This window comes from Pecten maximus, chromosome 9 (genome assembly GCF_902652985.1).
Source record: "Pecten maximus chromosome 9, xPecMax1.1, whole genome shotgun sequence".
NCBI classification, from domain to species: Eukaryota; Metazoa; Mollusca; class Bivalvia; order Pectinida; family Pectinidae; genus Pecten; species Pecten maximus.
Genome location: NC_047023.1, coordinates 32,778,509 through 32,800,212, shown reverse-complemented (window position 1 = coordinate 32,800,212; position 21,704 = coordinate 32,778,509). Strand labels below are relative to the sequence as shown.

General features: G+C 34.1%; 1 protein-coding gene across 1 annotated transcript; it reads left to right on the top strand.

Annotated features, from left to right (window-relative positions):
* Window positions 1–5,471: 5,471 nt before the first annotated feature.
* On the top strand, window positions 5,472–20,958 carry LOC117334934 (acid-sensing ion channel 1-like). The gene is given in 11 exon segments (XM_033894792.1): window positions 5,472–6,176; window positions 6,751–6,899; window positions 6,901–7,100; window positions 7,859–7,965; window positions 15,841–16,004; window positions 16,854–17,070; window positions 17,854–17,920; window positions 18,430–18,487; window positions 18,860–18,927; window positions 19,620–19,698; window positions 19,824–20,958. Coding segments are annotated over 11 exon segments (1,815 nt in total). The 5' UTR covers window positions 5,472–5,713; the 3' UTR covers window positions 20,067–20,958.
* The last annotated feature ends 746 nt before the right edge of the window (window positions 20,959–21,704 follow it).

The window sequence follows — 21,704 nt, the reverse complement described above, 5'->3', positions numbered from 1 at the left end:
GTAATGGACTGATCATTCGTGTGTAGTGTTTTAGATAGGATTTGCCATACATCATGACTACAGATCAATTCAGATACCCTTAAATTGTGTAAAATGTGTATACAGTCATTTCACATCATGATTTAGAGACGTTCGTCATTCCGGAACACTTGGCCGGCCTTATGAAATAACCCCCAGTGAATTACGTTATATAGACAGAACAGTTTGCTAATGGTTATTCAGCTCAAGCACAACTGTTAAGCGCTTACCAATTATCATTAAGTAACAAAAGCGATTGAATAAATACATATAATGATATTGATCTATACAGGATTTTATGTGGTGTGACTATATATATATATATATAAACATTTTTATTTCTTCGATATTACCAATGTTCTTTTCCCTGAAATATACTGTAGAATGGTCATGGTTTGTAACCATCATTCATCTTATTTGATATAAAAGCAACACGGAAGTTTGAGCGTGTAACTTTAAAATGCATTTATACTGTATAGCTGGTAATACCTCGCGAAAATAGATATCTTCCGAATGTTTACCAGGCGGTATTTCCGCGAAAGTTATTACCCGCAAACTAGGCCAAACTGGAACAACCGCAAATCATTACCCCCGCAAATTAAACAACTAAACATCACTGGTACGATATGATTATGAATGCAATTATGAAACTATACCTAGAGTTTGCCGTGTTTACCATACTGGTGTCCTAGCTAGACAGATACACATTCTATGTGAGGTATAAGTGGAGAATAAGGCTCAATTCATGTGGTTTTCGATATGAGCGATCTCAAAACTGATAAGGTTTCACTGTTCTGTGTACATTGCACCTCTTTATAAAACCAGTATAAGGTGCAACGACCACATTACATCAAGCTTACCACAATAACTATAAACCATTGCTTTATGTTCACCATAGTAATCTATAGATGATTTATAAAACCATTGTACTGTTTGCATAACAATAAAATCCATTGTATTATTTAAGCAATGAACAGCGGTTTTAATGTTGTTATTGTCGATATGACAGCAAGATGTATGGTGGGCAAATGGCATGGGGGTTCCCATGCTACATTTCCCCACATTCATCTTGCTGCCATATCGACTATAACAACATTAAAACCACTGTTCAATACTTATATTAACACTGTCTTACCATTTCCGTCAACTTGTCAAAAAAACTGAACCAACAAAAATAAAATCCCGCCCTTTTTAATGTTACATGACCCACTGGGTGTTATAGCCTTAAGGCACTGGGTGTTATAGGCGACTTATGGTGGCAACTGCCTCTTAGCATTGTGTCAATGGGGAAATGCGGAGCAAATGTAAATATATATCTATAAATACACCACAATTATCTCATTAGCACAATTATCAATAACTTTCATTAGTTCACACATCTCTGTATGGCGTTGTTATTTGAGTAGCTTGTCAATCCAATTACAAATAATTATTATAATTATTTTGAGGACGAATCATTTGTCATTATTATCAAATTAGACCATAGTGTTACTGTAACAGTTCTATAACTGTATAAGGTACCCTAATGGAAATGTAGTCACTAGATAACTATAGTCTTTTCAATTCAAGACAGTTCATTATTATCAGGTAATCTAAGTCTCGACAAGAGCACAAATTAATTGATTAATTATCAAAAGGATCAGCCTTATTGATTTGTTATACAGTTGATTCAAAAGTACCCTATTATAGACGTATTGGTTGACCAGGGAATGGTGTGTTTACCGATGAAGGCAGTACATTGATTTGTCTCAATGTGACTGGTCAGACAAACACTTCTTACCGTTTGTTGATCATCGAGACTGCACTGATAACTATTAATTGACGTTTTCAATTAACACAGGATGGTCTAAAAGAGTTGAGACACTATGATCCACAAGAACCGGATAAGGTAAGAATTTGTGTTGTATCCTATATTAATTTACAACATGCACTCTGTAACAATGGTATACCCTATAAATGTTAGAACGCAGTACTTCAGGGATTATGTTTATGTTGGAAAAGGTATACTAAGTTATTGCCATGACTGTATTGCTTTTATATAATATAATACACTGTATTAATGGTAGCATATCGTACTGTTTAGCGCAATGTATTAAATAAGTATGCTTTATTATGATGAATTAGCGGAAGTACGCATTTATTTGATATATATATATACATATTACAAATATATGTCTTTTCTGTCTTAAAACATATAACATAATATATTAGTAGTAATATGCATGTGTCTTGGATTATAATTTGTATTTTATTATTATTAAAGGAACACGTAGTTTACATTTATAATATTAATTGTGTCTGAAAACTAATAGCACAACGTATTAGTTTAAGATTACGAACATTACTGAATGCATGTCTGTTTTATAATAAATTACACACTACACAAGTGGAAATATTTGACAACTCTGTCGATATTTACGGACCACAAAAATGCAAAAGTCCTTTCTGATGCAAAATGACTTTTCAGTTCATTTTTTAACAATGGGCTCTGTTTTGAAATAAATATCATTGATATATTGTAACCTGAGTCGGTATACGCTTATAAATAGGTCTACATCCTAACTTTTCCTAACCTTATATTGACATCATGGCAAAAGGTCATATATCAGAAAATAATTATCAAAAAGGAAACTGATTGTACAAAAAACTATTTAATGTTAAATAAAACCAATAAAACTAGATTACTTTGAACATCTATGCATTAATGCTGTAATTCTATATCAACATTTCAGTTGATTTAATTAATTTGTTTTCACTCCACTTCACTTACAAATACATCTCTTAAACTGTTATAGAAAAACAACTAAGAATACCGATAAAATACATGTATACCGTATGTAAAGTATTACTGAAGGCAATCTTACATTTCTGTTTAAGCAGATATATCGTATATAGACTTTTAAAATATCCTTATTTTTGAAACGCGTTCCTGATATACGCATCTAATACAGACATCGTAACAATAGCATAATCGGTTTCACTATACAATATCAGTGTCAGTGTCACTATACAATATCAGCGTCACTATTCAATATCAGTGTCACTATACAATATCAGTGTCACTATACAATATCAGCGTCACTATACAATATCAGTGTCAGTGTCACTATACAATATCAGAAACAGTGCCACAACACAATATCAAAATCAGTGTCACTATACAATATCTGTGTCAGTGTCACTATACAATATCAGAATCAGTGTCACTATACAATATCAGTGTCAGTGTCACTATACAATATCAGTATCAGTGTCACTTTACAATATCCGCGTTACTATGCAATATCAGTGTCACTATACAAGATCAGTGTCAGTGTCACTATACAATATCAGTGTCAGTGTCACTATACAATATCAGTGTCAGTGTCACTACACAATATCAGTATGACTACACAATATCAGTGTCACTATACAATATCAGCGTCGCTATACAATATCATTGTCACAATACAATATCAGTGTCACTATACAATATCAGAATCAGTGTCACTATACAATATCAGTGTCACTATACGATATCAGAATCAGTGTCACTATACAATATCAGTGTCAGTGTCACCATACAATATCAGTGTCACTATACAATATCAGAATCAGTGTCACTATACAATATCAGTGTCACTATACAATATCAGAATCAGTGTCACTATCAATATATAATCAGTGTTACTATACAATATCAGCGTCACTATACAATATCAGTGTCATTGTCACTATACAATATCAGTGTCATTGTTACTATACAATATCAGTGTCAGTGTCACTACACAATATCAGTATGACTACACAATATCAGTGTCACTATACAATATCAGTGTCGCTATACAATATCATTGTCACAATACAATATCAGTGTCACTATACAATATCAGAATCAGTGTCACTATACATATCAGTGTCAGTGTCACTATACACTATCAGAATCAGTGTCACTATACAATATATAATCAGTGTTACTATACAATATCAGCGTCACTATACAATATCAGCGTCACTATACAATATCAGTGTCAGTGTCACTATACAATATCAGTGTCAGTGTCACTACACAATATCAGTATGACTACACAATATCAGTATGACTACACAATATCAGTGTTTCTATACAATATCAGTGTCACTATACTATATCAATGTCACTTTACAATATCAGAATCAGTGTCGCTATCAATATCAGTGTTACTATACATCACCTTCTACTCAACGGAAAAGGTTTTAGGAGGAAACGAGAAATTATATTAGTTAGCGTCGTTTTACTGGAGAATTCCTTGTCATCAAATATTTTGAATTTCAATAAATCAATCGAGATTTCATCGCCAAGCAGGAAATGTCATCGAAGTGCTACCCATTAAAATGTTGAAAAGGCTCTTTGAAAATGGTTTGTTGAATGAAGGAATCAGAACATTAAATGACATGAAAGTTGTATACTGAGGTATATAACTTTCTGATTCCATATATACTATTAAATATTATCCAGAATTAAGACCGTCGTTAGTCATATTGTAGTGTTTTTCCTATAACGAATCACGCATGATTTCCCCCAAAAACTTCGTTATACACGTATAGAGAACTATGGTTATAACGAACTAATTCCCTTGGTCCCCAGAGATTCGTTATAAACGTGTTTTACTGTAGCACTATCTGAAATGATTATAAAGATACAACTTATTATACTCTGACAGCATGACACTTACTTACTTAACCAAATATCGTTAATGGTGCCACACATAGATAAAATAGGACGATCCCTGGATTTGATATTTACCCGTAATACCATAGAATCCGTCAATATGGGGATTTAAAGTTACCGCAAGTCCAGGCAATCCGCATATAAATCAAATTAAACAGTTATTGATTATTGGACGTTGTATTGATGATTTGCATATAAACTGATTCTATAACTGATTTAATAATGTTCTGAATAATTGTTTAATCAACAGCATTCAGTAGCTTACATTTATCACTGATGTGTACGGATTAATCTCAGAGATTGACTGATACCTGCTGTATTATGCACAGGTGTATCTAACGTTAAACAAATATTAATTATATAGAAGCACACACCGTTATGATGTTATGATTCCAATCCAATACTACGACATTACTGGACTCAGGTTTCAGAGATGACCCTGTCGATTCTACCAACAAAAGATTATCAATAGCATTCGTTGAATTTGTTTCCGAACACACTGACCGAAACTCCCATGGGTCACAAAGACGGAAGCAGTATCAATAGGTATAAATGAATTCATCTTGCTGTCGTTAGCTGAAGAATTAGTTCGTATGGACCACCGACAGGTAGTTCGTGACGTACATTGTAGGTAGGATCAAGTTGATAGGTACATCATTGATGGATATTAATGATTATCATCCCTGTATCACGAGCTGACCAATCGATAGTTTGATGGAACCATTAGTCACAAATGAGTTATCCATATAATATGTCTATGTAAATAATAGTTTAACAATTACTCACAACACGATAAGATCGAAACCTTTTAACACGACGGAGAACTAAATTACACCTATTGTTAATATAGCACGCGCTCTATAGACGGTGAACATTTTTGTCATTGCTGTGCATATGATGCAGACATTTCCATCGCAAAAGTTTGGGTGTTCGAAACTAAATCTGTATACTAATAATAAATACTTATATACAATGAAAGTGCCAACTCTGTTCCCCAGGACGGTGATGCCACCCCCAGAGGTGAGCGAAACAGAACCGATGCCGAAAGAAGCAACCAAAAATGGAAAACATCTCGATCCAACAGATGCAATGGAGTCGATGACAATCCACGAAAGATTTGATATTTTCATGAACGAAACAAGCTTCACGGCACTAACCAGAATCCACAAAGCCAACTCGATCATCAAACGAATAGTTTGGTTTGTCGTACTCGTCGGGATGTTGGCTTGGCTAAGTGTCCAATGCTACTGGCTGTTGGATAAATACTTCAAATATCCCGTAGATGTGAAAATAGAGCTGATCTCTTCACCAACGATGGAATTTCCAAGTGTAACTATCTGTAACAGGAATCCCCTAAGAAAAAGCATGATAGATTACTCCCCATTTCGTACCATGCAAGACGATTTCCTGAAGGTGAAACAAGATGACAGACTGTATGAAAAGGCTTTTGACATGATGTTTAATTCAGGTAAGTACCGTGAACTGGTTGGTCTCTAGTTCTGTGAAAGATTAGTTTGCGTCACTCTTAAAACTGGAAAGTAAAGAAAACATCGCCCAATTTTTATGCAAGTACTTAATACTAATGTAGTTTTATTTCTTATCGTATAGTATGTCCTCGCCCAGTATGAATTAATTGCTTTTTCACACATCATAAGTTTGTAATATTTTAATGTTCGTCATAGTTTACAAGTCACTCCAGTACAGCCTCTAATTGATATGGCCTAAGCACTTTTAGGCCGTGTTAAGATGATTCCGAGTAAACATTTTTTTTGTCTCATATTAAAGGCCAACGGAGGACAAGTCTAGCACTGTGTATCACAAAACATATATCTGCCAAGGATGCAAGAAATAATTATATATATATTATTTGTATGTATTTTGGATGTCTTTATGCTTACTTGGCATATTTCTATTGCTGTATTCCTTTCTTAGTTCTGACATTGTTTTTGTATATTCACACTGTCTGTTTTACTGAATACTCAATATCGGTGATGTGTTTTATGTGTATTTATACTATTGCTTGTCATTTTTACAAAAATCAGATACTTGGAATTCATCCACGACACCAACAGTGCCTGGTCAAACTCAGAGCGGCGCTTCTTCTACTAGTCCAACTCTCGGGGACAGACATCGGTACAACAGAAGGTTCCAATGCTACCACAGGATCCGTACTGAGTCGAATGAAAGAAAGAAATTTCAATGTTTGGGACGCCTTGTCAGATCCTTCTACGGCTGAAAATTTTTATAAAAAAAAGTCGTCGAATATTGAAAACACGCTGGCCTATTCTGGATTTGCTGCCTGCATTGATGAGAGCGAACTACAGGAGTATGGTCACCAAATTGATGATTTACTCATGTCATGCACATTTCAAGGATATCCATGTTCAGTCAAGTAAGACATTATATAAAAATATAACATGGAAAAGGGATATTAAGGTAAATGTTTAAAATATAAAGATTAAAGATGTACACTGGTTATAATTTAACACATTTTTCCGTTTAAAGGGATTAAATGGTTAGATTTTCATTTAATGACATACAAAAAATGCCAAAAGAATTAAAAGTATGTAAAAAGTTATGCACTTTATGTTGATAATAAAATATAAAAGTATCCACAATTGAAATAAAATAGGAACGACCTTGTCACTATTACTGAAATCACGTGACTAACTCGGCTCTATCCGATAAAAAACAGCGAATAGAGACAGATACAAATTCCAGTGTTGTTCAGCTATATTTTGAAGTAGATAAACATTTCTAATATTTCAAAAGAAGTGTCATAATTTTTTGTAAACAGGCTAATTTCAAGTGTCGCAACGCTTTCTGGAGATCAAATGAATGAAGAAACTCAATGAAAAATAATAATTTCGTTCCTTGAATATCTTCAGGTTAATAAGATGCGTTCGTATTAAGGGATTAACTATTTTAAGCATTTAGTAAGAAGTAAAGCACACATTAATAAGCGGTGCTTGCATTAAAGTATGCTGCAGGATATACTTCAGCGTTCAAGGTTGTATCGGTTTTGTTATATGCTGATGTCTATGTTAATCGATGATAAGTTTTGTTACTTATGTCTATCTTAATCAATAAGTTTTGTTATATACTAATGTCTATCAATAATCAAGGATACGTTTTGTTTTTTGTTTGCAGGAATTTTACATACACACACAATTCAAAGTACGGCAACTGTTACACATTCAACCACCATAAGAACAACCAGTCGACAGTATCCAGCTCCTATCCAGGACCCCTGATGGGTGAGAGTTTTTATCATTCCTAATATCAAAGTGATGGTCGAAGAAATATTTCAGTTTAAACTCTATGGATCCATACATCTTAAAAAACGGGATTATTTGTAAACTTGATTACATTTTTTGTGCATATGTAAATATTTCGCAAATGATTTTTATTAGAAATATTATACCAACCAAAATGATCAAGAGTTAAATACCCGGGTATGCTCTAATATGGTTATCTTTGCCCAATATTTCCGAAATTATATGTACATTAAATGAGTTATTATAGTATGTGGAAACAATGGATGTCAAGCCTTTTCATCATTTTGACACATTATATATTCAAATTAATAGAAAAACTGATAAATATAACTGAAGAACAAATAGATAAAAATAAGGGAAAATAATCATAACGTCTTTTGTATCTTAGCTGTAACGAGGAGTATACATGGACGCCTCAAAAACAACTTTTGTATATTAGCTGTAACGAGGAGTATACATGGACGCCTCAAAAACAACTTTTGTATATTAGCTGTAACGAGGAGTATACATGGACGCCTCAAAAACAGCTTTTGTATATCAGCTGTAACGAGGAGTATACATGGACGCCTCAAAAACAACTTTTGTATATTATCTACATGTATAGCGAGGAGCATACGTCTCCATAGAAAAGTATATATATTACAAAAGCAACCAAATAATATCATACTTAATGTAGAATGCTAGAAAAAAAATAAAAAAGAGTACAGGAAGACCATCCATTCCGAGTATAATCAAACTCACTACTGAAGCTGTTTCGAAATATGTACATTGTACTTAACAGATATATACACAGTCGTTCGTAGAAAATCAATTTTACAACAGAAACGTAATATTTATTTAGTTGGAACTCATTACAGCGTTTCATTAATTATCCATTCTGATATGGAAACTTCGAGCAGAGTCCATATCAGGAGAATTTCAAAGAATTGTATATTTACACAGTCCGCTGAGACCTTGGTAGATTCGGACACCATAATTGATGTCAACATAGATACCGATCAGTATTTGTCCGTCTCCGATTGACCGGTTTGTTTATGCCACGATGTGTTGACGAACATCTTATACACCCCATTGATTATCAGATTACCACGTCAACGATTCTCATTACATTTAATTTAAACATCAAGGTACTGCTGCTGAATAGAGTACTCCATATTCCAATTCACGCTGCAATCACTTCACATGTTTTATGGCGTTACGTTCTCACTTTAAACTCTTTATTCTACAGAAATCTAAGATATTTGTGATTTGCGATATTTTCTTCCTACATTTTACCCGCGAAATCATACTGTATTGGCAATTCAGGAGTGCAGATGTGTAGTTATATTTTCTTAATTTGTAGAATTGATGGCAGGTTTGTGCTAAAAATTTCTTTAATGAAATCTCACTTAAAAAGAAACAAATCTTATCAACAATCAGCATATGAGCTTTTTCTTGATATAGAAGATAAAGTGATAGCTCAAAACTTATTTCCACACTGATATAAAGCCGGGTATAATTTATCCAGCGGACAACACCAGCATATCAAAATGTATTTGAAAACTTTATCCACTAGGGATAATACCAATATACCGATACACATCAGTAATCATACTAGAGATAATACAGATACACATCAGTGGTCATACTAGAGATAAAACAGATACACATCAGTAATCATACTAAAGGTAATACCGATACACATCAGTAATCATACTAGAGATAATACAGATACACATCAGTAATCACACTAGAGATAATATACAGATGTAGATACACATCAGTGATCACACTAGAGATAATATAGATACACATCAGTGATCATACTAATGGTAATACCGATACACATCAGTAATCACACTAGAGATAATACAGATACATAGAGAATAATACATACCTTTTTCCATATCGGACCCAATATTGGCCCAAGGGCCGAAGGCCCGAGGGCCAATATTGGAGTCTCGGGGCCAATATTGGGTCCGATATGGAAAAAGGTATGTTTTATTCAATTTATTGAATTCTTAGTAATAAATCACAGAACATTAATCAAAACAACAATTATAACTTGACAAGAAAAATCAGATTCAAATTTTTAATGTATTGAATTATAAACACTTTATAATATTGAAGTTTTTTAAGTCTTTATGAAGTTCATATCTGTCAAATTTATAATGATTTCTAAATAAGTTCCTTTCCAAAGGTGTTTCTACCATGTCACTGATCAAGGATCAAGAATAAACATTGATTTGAATCAGTCAGAATCACTGTCAATTATCATCCTTGCTCTTTTCCTGCCCCTACATGTACTTGCTTCCTGATCATCACATTGCTTTGAACAGAAATTAAATATCACATTTCCAGTTATAGTTGCCCCACTCAAAATTGATTTTGCAAATTCAACATTCTTTGCATCATGATCATTAACAGGAACGACAGAAGGTTTCGCTACATTCATCTCTTGATATTCAAATCTGTCTATATCATTTAGCACTTCCTCAACAAGTTCCTGGGAGGTTCGAATCTACTGATTGAAAGTTACTGTTTCAGCATTTGTATGGTCCATTCCATGACCCAACGCTGATTTAGAATGATAACTGGTCAAAATTGCAGACATTTGCTTTTGCTGGTTATGTGAAGCATGGCTATAATTGTTAATTGAGCTAACGCTCTTGTGGCCCGAATGTTGTTGAACAATTGTTGGAGGAATACCCGCGTGGACTAAAGATGTGATTGCAGTTTTTCTCACGCTATGGTTGACTTTACGACCGTTAAGGCCCGCCTCGTCGCACATTCTTTTAATGATATTACCGATGGTGTTTTTTCTCATTGCCTGGTTTACAAACCACTTGTCTTCCAGAGAAATGTCTACGTTAGACTTGGGCCTAATGACACCGAGATAGAAGGGTGAATCTGGATGGTTCATGGCTTCAGGTCTTTTGTGGGCAAAAACCTTATAGGCATGTACAGGACATCGTAGATTTCCTAAAAGTGATATATTACTTTTTTTAGAATTAAATAATAAATTGTTTGATCGTCAATTGTCATGATAGATGTGTGGACTGATTATTAGAACAAAAACAATAGGTGCTTCAACATCTATGAACATTTTCATAGTCATCAGCTTTCTAGTTTCTGATATATTGTATGGAGACCAGCTTTGAACGACAACCAGATTATTTCAGTAGGCTGCGTAGTTCCCTATTTGAAATACTACCAAAACGAACAAAAAATGAACGTTATGATTTTTTTCAATTGGTGTTTAATAAATTTTTCAGTCAGATGTATATTTGATTTTATAGGTTTGATATATTTATATTTGGAATGAAGTCCCTGGTGTCGCTGTTAATGCCTGTTCTCGTTTTCGTTGATCGTTCCGTCAATTGAAGATATTCCTCTCCTGTTGAAGTCTTATGTAGACTAACATCTCCCCATTTTAGGTGTTCGTGTTCTTTTCTGCTTCACATGCCGAAGTGCATACAATTGTTGACATATATTGTATTATTCAGTGCTCTGGGATTTCCTAAAATAATGAAATATACAATCTCAATCAATACAGACAAAATCTTTACTGGTAGTAATTCAATATCCATTGGGCTATGCCTTGGATTAATATCATTTATGGTTTCTTTCAAAATGGATCAATGTATAGAAACTATTTATTCAAGTGAAGACACCCGTCAGATGTATTTGTTTTTTAAATATTGTACATGTAGAAATAAAATGCTAAAAAAGATGAAGCATTTTCATTTTTTTTCTCTTACCTGATCCAAGAAGGTTTCTCTCATATAAAATGTTGATCTCTTCTGGTGTTAGTGGGTCAGCCCTATTCTCCTTATTTCCCTTTCCAGATTGTCTTAGTAATTTTCTTTTGGATTTCAGCACTTCACGAGAATGATTAAACTCTCTGTCTTCAATTATACTAATGTTTGATTGGTTGTCATTTAAGTGACGTTGGATACTACCTTGAATTGATTTCAATGTATCTGGTTCATATTCTCCTTTCCCGTCCTGCCTTTGTGCAGTCATGAAAAATCTGGCCAAATACTCATTTAGTTCGGTCGAACCAATGTCCTCCACATTCCTGAATTCATTCTGTGAATTTAGATAAGCATTAAACTTTTTCATGTCAGACTGAGTTTTTTTTAAGGTGTTATTGTTTCTCATCCGAGCCACAAACTCACGTGTTCCGTCGGTATCGATCTTGTCCTGGGGCTGGGGTTCCACTGTTTCCGTGTCAAATATGAATTCCGTGATGTCGTCTGCCAGTCCCGCTTCATCATGGAACGATTGGTTAACATCGGCTTGTACGACCTCTCCTATTGTAAAGTTTCAATTAAGTATCAATTTCCTCGGTTACCATGTGTTCCTTCTCGGCGAGATATTCTAGCTCTGCAATTCGTGCTGCAAGCGAATTTAAAATCTTCTCTCCCATGTCCTCATTCCTTCGTCTACTCGACGCCATGTTGTTTGTTTTGGTTTCGCTGACAACACAGCACCTACGTCAAAACCCGAGAGACCCGAATAGTTTGATGAGACGCAAAATTTAGAGGTGTTCCGCGAAGAGGGCCAATACAGGGTTTGGGGTGCATTACTGAATCAATAATGCATGGGTAAGGATTACGGATCGGGAGATTTGGCGCCATATTGCATATGCAAAAAAACCTGTATTTATTACTAAGTATACAATAAACATCAGTAATCATACTAAAGGTAATACCGATACACATCAGTAATCATACTAGAGATAATACAGATACACATCAGTGGTCACACTAGAGATAATACAGATACACATCAGTAGTCATTCTAAAGGTAATACCGATACACATCAGTAATCACTCCCATTGTTTAAGTCACATTGTTATATGTTACTTGCCACATATGACTAACCCTCCGGAAACACACCGTAATGTTTTCCGGTAATTAAGCATGTCACAGAAAATTCTACCGACTAAACGCTCGATATAATCTCTACAAATAATGCCTCTCAACAAGAATTAAAGGTATTTCAAGAGAGGAAGTGATCGTTTTACCGGAAATAGTCCGATCAATTGATAAGTAACCTGAAATGTGTTGCTCTTGGGATTGGCATCAAACCAGGGTATTAGATTCCGGATACACCAAGTTAAAACTTGTGTTTCTCTTAGTTATGCCACGAACTCCGTTAAGTTAAGTTAAGTTGAGTTTCTACAGATCGTGTATGAATTGAAATTTTCACATTCTTAAATGCATGAGTCAGTAAGATGAATGTAATCGAAATTAAACTTATTCTGAGTTATACAGCCCGATCTGACATTAATGGAGTGACATCATTATTAGTATGTTTCCATGTGTATTAGTAATTTTATCTTTTGAGTGAAAGACAACCTGAACTCCAAAACCATTTAAGATAAATTATTTCTCTGGACACACACGAAGACCCTAATCTTATGGAGTCATCTGCTTTAACACTTGGGTGTGCCACGGTTCCATGGGTATCTACCATAATGATGCCAACTCACAGTCGCTACCATCGGGGTTTAAAGAGTGGAACATACTACGCTGTAATGTAATCTTCAACATAAACATGTTCATCTCTGGCAAATTCAAGTTTAAGGCAAAACTACTTACCTGGGCTCCAATGCACTGATCAGTGATTTATCCTGTATCTGTCACACAACTAACATAGTTGTAATCGTGCAGGCAAATCACGTGGGAATTAATATCATCGTCAATAATAGATCTTTCGAATCAACACGGGCTTTTAAACAATCAGTTATAAAATATATCACATGAGAATTAAGTGTGCATTTTATAAAATAGCAAATAAAGACACAATACCGTTTTGCCATTAATAATAAATAAATAGGAAAGTAGAAAGATAATATGACATACCTGTTATTGTGGTGAGGACAATACCATCTCTGATATCATAATGGGCCCGTTGAACAGAGTGCTTGATGAATACATTAATGGTCGACATCAAAATCTCATTTAAAAAATATTCTATTTTTTTTGTTCGCGATTTAGTCAGACGTGACCGACACTTGTTGATATGACGTCAGACATGACCGATATTAGTTGATATGACGTCAGACATGTCCAATACTTGTTGATATGACGTCAGACTTGTCCAATACATGTTGATATGACGTCAGACGTGACCGATACTTGTTGATACGACGTCAGATGTGTCCGATGCTTGTTGATATGAAGACAGACGTGTCCGATACTTGTTGATATGACGTCAGACGTGACTGATATTTGTTGATATGAAGTCAGACGTGACCGATACTTGTTGATATGACGTCAGACGTGACCGATACTTGTTGATATGACGTCAGACGTGTCCAATACTTGTTGATATGACGTCAGACGTGTCCTATACTTGTTGATATGACGTCAGACGTGTCCAATACTTGTTGATATGACGTCAGACGTGACCGATACTTGTTGATATGACGTCAGACGTGTCCGATACTTGTTGATATGTCTAGTGGCTCCATTGTCACTTCCCAAGCTCTCTGTTTGAGAATGTGACTTAATTCGGATTTGACCTTGATTTGCATACTGGCTGCCGTAGATAAAACAGAAGACGTTTGACCTTCCGGAACCCCTGCTCTTGTTCAGGGTCTAAATGCAAATCTTCATTTACGTTCATTACAGTTTCATTCTAATGTCGTTATCTACTATTGTTTTTAACAAAATTTGTCTCACTCATTCAAGCATAGGGAGCTATGAAAAATATATTGTCAAATTCATGTTGATCCTTACAAAATATTTTCTTTTTATTTACTATATGTAGATATCAAATCTAATAAAGATACATTATTTCTAACAAAGTCATATCTAAACAGGTTGAAAAGGCCACAGTTTTGTTAGATCGGTTATGCCACAGGAGAATATGTAAATTCAAATGATAAAGTACTGGAAATGTATTGGAACCTTGGTTGAAACTGTAGCAAAACTGTAACACCGGTAGACAAGTTTTCCCTTGTTGATTTTAAACTATCTAATTGTCCAAATATTACCGTATCTTTATGATATCAATAATGTATCTCTTTATTTTTGCCGTTGACAGCAATTACGAATGATACAGTATGTCATATTCGGTATTTTGTACATAATTATCTACAACCGAATTCATAACTGAAGGCGAATTTTACTTGTTGTACAAACACTTATATTTAGACATGTTGGCCATTAGCAGGACATATCATATACTGTAGATGTTTTTATTTAGTGAACGCACATCTTAGCGCATTACTAGAAAATAGTATACAGACATTGCAATTAGAGTAATCACAATCAAACGGAATGCTTAAAGCTTTAAAATAAGATCACCACTTAAATATGTACGATTACAATATACCAGTTGACATCAATCACATAGATTATCAACAAAGTCCTTTGGCTGAAATACAAAAGTTATGCCACTGATAAGCTCATAACAACAATATATCGATATTGGCCATACGTATATACATTCTGCAATGTTTCATTTATGTCATTGGACTGTCAAATAACAGATGTATTGTAGTTAAAAACCTTAACAAAATCCTCTTTGTTAAGGCAATAAGGCACTTGTCTTCAAACACTGTGCTTTATTATTTGGTTTTTATGGTCATCGTTCGCATCTAATACGCGCACACAAACCTTGGCGTTGCTTTTATTGTTAAGGCATCCTATTTTTCACTGGAATATTCCTAAATAGAAAATACTGTCAATAGGTCGAAAATGTCATTACAACACCCAGTTTTTACCCCGGTTCCGGTTATTCCAGTATCAAGAGCCACTGCATGCCTTCATCACAACCAAAAATAATTCTTTATGCAACCTTCTTTCATAATTTTAAAATTATATAAAGTTTAGTAAATCAAATATTTTAAATTACAGGTCTAGTAATGGAGTTTAATATAGAGCAAAATGAGTATGTAGAGTCTCTAGCACCGGAAGCTGGCGTACGTGTCCTCATCCATGAGAGGGGTTCCTACCCCATACCAGACGACGACGGATTCTACATCGCCCCCGGATTTGTCACCTCTGTTGGGATACAGGAGGTAGTTTTTATCACTTTTTTTACTCTTCGTTATATATATGTTATACTGAACGCGAAGATAATAAAATAAGAAGAAGGATAACTCCTGTGTATATATATATACACTTGTATGATAACAATGTGTTAAAACATTAGATAATAACAACTTTAAAAAAATATTGTATTGCTTATATTTCAATAAATATACACTGCCCTCCAAAAGTCCTGTTACAATTGTTACGTAAGATACAGCAAAGCTAATCTCGATGTCTATGTTAAAATTTGTTAGAATCATAACTTCTTAGGATGTTTTTGTTCATGATTTCAAATGTTCATGATCATTTTTCAACAGTGTATATGTTTTGTTACAATGAAAATCCTAAAAATGCAACATTCTGGAAATTTTCCTCTTTGTTTAATATAAATTTCAAAAATGCATTTCTTACATTTTGTTTACTGTTAGTCAATTGAACAATTACTGTTTGTGTCAGTAAAAACACCCATATTTTTATTCATTTTTGAAATTGATGGAAAATAGGAACCTGCATTTCCTCTCCCTGCAAATCTAAAGAAGTGAGGTATTTTTCAAATATTTGCAATCGTCACTTACAAAGGGACTACCTTACGGATATAACAACATTTTTTCTCAAATTTGTGTTTGCTAGCCATTCGATTTAAACGTTCCAAGTGTAACAGAACTTTTGGATGGCAGTGTATATAATAATTCTAACTCAGAAATTAGTTTAAAACACTGTTTTTTTTAACATTTCCATAAATATTTAGCATAGTTCTAACCACTTCAAAATTTACACATTTTTTTATGTTTAGTTACTGATTGGGATTGATACACGAATATTTGTGAACACTTCAGGTTCGAATCACCCGGCTGCCTCCCCCACATGCCAGCTGTGCTGATCATGGTGTAAAGACAGACTATTACAGGGAGAAGTTTGATACGATTTACACCAAGCAGCCATGCCTCAAATCATGTTACCAAGACAACGTTATGGCTTCGTGTAATTGTGCTGTACCCTACTATATCATCCCTGACGGGGCGAGCACGTGTGACGTGACCAACGACAGTGTTGGTAGGTGCAAGCTGTACTACTCCAGAAATACTACACAATTTATACACCATGCCATAAAAACATTGACCCATCATTTTAACTTGTTAGCGTAGAAGTCCACTCGAAAACTGCAACAGTTCAATTTCTCAGAGTTGACTAAATGACTCTATTTTGTCTGACGTCACGAACATTCGCGCTGCCGTACTAAAAAAACAATTTTTCAACGTAACTTGCAACAATTTATGTAGTTATGTTGTATAAAATGATTGAACATAAAAGAAACTTAGATTTAAAACAGAAAGTATTAAACTATGTTCTTTGGAAAGTTATTGTCATATAATCCTTACAGGATTGCTGACAAAATAGTCATAACACGTGTTATCTTTATTTGTCTGCCATCCTCTTAGATTTAATCGACAACAACTTTCCAAAAGAGGACAGTTTAATGCTTAATAAATCAGGTATAATCAGTCAATAATACGATTATGAGTTATCAAATAAAAAATTCGATATTTCAACTTAAGCAAATGATATGCCTGAAAAGATGGCTTTAGAAAAACCTAATAATAAGCGGTATGTATGGCATTACCCTACGAAACATAAGAAAATTAGTTCTTTAAAAAGAAAATTATGCTTGGACATATTTGTATGTCATATTCGTAGATTACCCGCGAATGTTTTTAAGAGTTACTCCAATATTTCCACATTAATGAGAATTTTCAACACATATTTTGTGTATTGTTTTAATTCGGATTCAGTGTCTTTTTTATTTTATTATTCAAAATTTGTAACGTCATTTTTCAGTTGAATGCTTGACAGCGTCGATGTGTCGCATGGACCTGTGTGATGATATGTGTCCGGATCCATGCAAGTACGTATTCTGTCTTTTGACAGATAATGATAAACAATGTGTACGCACATGCAACACGAGGGAATGAGAGAGAATGGGTGAGAGTGAATGTGTGAGACTGGGTAAATAAGCATGAATAAGTATATACAAGTAGCCATATGGCGTGAGAAATCGTGAACTTCGGTGGTCCGTGATGGTAGATGGACGATTCTTCATAAAGCCGATCTGGGTTCGATTCTCCTGTCTGACTTGATACAATAATATATGACTTTATCACCCCCGTGGACTTCCATCCGGGACACACAACAAGATAGTTCTAAACAAAATGGAGGGTAGCACTAGGTAGCACTAAGCTATGCCAGTTATAAACAATTTTATTCTTTTGTATATAAAAAAAATATATAATAAAATATGGATATTTTGTAGACACTTTATTTAGCCGTTTTCCTAGAAAGTCTTATAGGTCAATGGTGAAATTCATGTATATTTGATAATTTAGTATATCTGAAACCATTTGATGTTTGTTTCAGTGAGAGAAAGTATCAGTCCTACGTCTCCATGGCGTCTTGGCCTTCAGATGCATACTCAGTAAGTCGGCCCGGAGGTTATTTATGTTCAACAATACTACATTGTAACCTATGTTTTGTCAGTGTTGTGTGATCAATATCCCGTGATCTTATTTATTTGCTTCCAGGGTAGATTAATTTCCTTTTGCTTTGTCTCGAATTTGTTTATTTCATGTGAATCAGCAGTTAATAAAATGTGAAACCAACGAGTTTCGGGTATGTAGTAGTATATGTATCAATATATTTCTGAATAAATAGAATTCAAATTTAGCAAAGTAATCAGTTACTTATTATACGTAAGAGTAACTTGTATAATTAATTGGTATTTAGGTAATATAGACAAACAATATTAAGATATGTCCCGTTTTATATCATACTCTTATTGTATTTCTAGGAAAGCCTTGACAAAAAACTCATGCGGTCCTCTACGGATTTTATGGAGCAAGATCGACTGAATAGCAGGTAAATAGACAAATCAAATTCCGTAATTAATTAATTAATAATCAGCAGAGCAAATTGTGTTGATGGTTAAAATGGAATAAACTAATACTATGTATTTATCGTTTCCTGATATTCTGAAGAAAGCCAGAACCTATTGCACCTCCTAATCCACATTTTGTTGGAACTAGTTTTGGTCTATTCCTTCGATTAACATGTTATGCCTTTACGAACGATAAAACCGCTGTATGATGCACTTTCATTCATTTTAGCTCTGCTGTATCTAACTATAAATCTGTTTTCGATGTGCTAGTATTCTGTGTCTTTTGAACTAATCGTAGATATCCTTTACTGAACCTTTTTTTTCAAATCAACTGAAAAAGCTGACGGCTTAAGAACTATGTGTTGTTTTACACTTCTTGGTAGCAAAACATTTAAATTAGAAAAAAAAATGAACAGTTATCGTGAACGGTAAGACAAAGGTCATTAATAATGAAATGAATCCTTGGATTAAAATTATTCGATTATTGCTATGAAATTTATTCATATTTCACTGACATTGTCAAACTGACTTTGAATGTTTGTATTTCATGAAATATACTCAGAAGTCAGTCATCGCTATGTTCTCAGATGTAGTCACCTGAAATAATCAACAGTGCTGTAGAATGGTTATTTAAGGTGAAACCACAATAATATTTACCCCTTTCTATAACTAGATCTAACAATGTGGCGAAAATGGAAATCTTCTTTAAGGAGATGATCTTCGAAAAAATCGAGCAACAAAGAGGATACGAGGTAACTTGTTTTGAATTTTATGAGATTTTGTTCCGTTGTAATGATATATCGAGTTTAATTAGGAAATTCCGAAATAGGACAACACAGACTAATATTGAATTTTTTAATTTCCAATTTTACAACAGTCTCAGAACTTAATTTCTGACATTGGAGGACAATTGGGTCTTTGGCTCGGGTTATCCGCCATAACCATTGGAGAGCTTGTGGAGTTCTTTGCTGCCATCTTTAAAGCTGTCACGGCGAAGGCGGTCCGTCGACGGACCTACGAAGGAGAACCAGTAGAGAAGTTTCAGAACATTGCCACTCGTGTTGGAAGACGGAGCCGTAACGGTAGTGATGGCCTGCGCGTGGAGTCGCTGACAGAATGACCCGACATCATTATCATGGGGATATTTTACACCATTTTCTTTTTTGTAGTATTTTTTAACATAGTAGACAATTATGAATGGAATGAATTTCTATCACTCAATCTGTATCATTTAAAATGTTCTATATTCTAAATAATGATTTTTTTTAACAAATGAATTGTAATATGCATACCCACACGAAACGTAATATCACATTCATTATGTTTTACTTACTCCGAAACCATGTTCAATCAAGCTAACCATCTCTTATAATAGGTATTACAATGCACTATTAATTGTTTTATCGCAAGAATATCTCACACAACATGATACAAGTAATATCTTATCCAATGAAATACATAATTGCCTGGCATAATGTTTCCTTGAAATAATGACTCCCTATTCGGTAAAAACATATATATGAATGCTCTAATTATAGTTTAAAAGGCATAAAAAACTTCAAAAATTGTATACACAAGACGTCATTATTTCGTATTCCAAACATTACATAAATACATCACATTCCAAAAAATGTCCAAACAAACAATTTTCAAACAGCATATAGATGATTTTGTTCCAAAGAAGGGTGTGTTTTATTAATAAAGTGAGGCGAATCTCTAGCAATATTCATATGACTTTTACTCAGTTATCCTACAGCTAGAGTTTGTGTCATTAATCAACAAAAAAATGGAATTGACCTTCAATGTATATATCTGTATATGTAGTAAGCTTGTTATGTCTACTTTTATTGTCACTATACATACTCAATATATTTTATCATGATATATAGACGTAACATTTAGTCTGTATTTATTAAAGAGGCTTGCCCGCAGAGAGATCAGAAAAGTTGGCTAATAGAAACAGATTTTTTACACATGACAGATTGTTGGAATTGTTGAGTTTTTCATTTCATTTCCTTATAAAACGCTGAAAAGTGATATTAAAACCTCATTTTTAAATATTATTTATTTAATCGCAACCCGCAATAAGTCTAATTTGATTGACACATCAAAGAAACAAGCACGTGCACAGTGCCGCACAGTGATAACTTCAAAGGCAGCGGCGATTTACAAAGAAGATTTGCCGTTATATTCCATACATTTCTCTCTCAGGTTGAGTTTTAAAACGTCTTTTAAATACATATTCTGTAATTGTTTTCAAGAAATAAAGTCGGAAAGCCTCTAATTTTGTCACATAGAAACGTGTACTGAAGTTTATTTAGTGATCGGAGATGTGCCGTTTACCGGTCCGTCTGCGGGTAAGCCTCTTTAATCATTTCAATCGAGTGATGATGTAATATATATGCACAATGCATATAAAATGAGAGGAACTAAAGAAGACTATTACACTTAGATTAGTACACTTCTACGCAAAAGTGTGGATACCACATGACTATCGTTAAGTGGTTCAGTGCCGACATGATTTGAATATCATGTACATATGTAATAAATTCGTAGCACGATACTGTATATAGCCTGAAACGACACTTTCGAATGCCCCGAATTTGATAATCAAAGCCAATCTGACCAGGTGGCTAAAGGGACAGTAAAATGATTGATATAAAGTATAGAAGAAATCATTCCAATAGTGCTTGAATAACTTGATTGTTATAAAATTATGATACATATTTCAGTAGATTTCCACCAGTAGAATATAGGT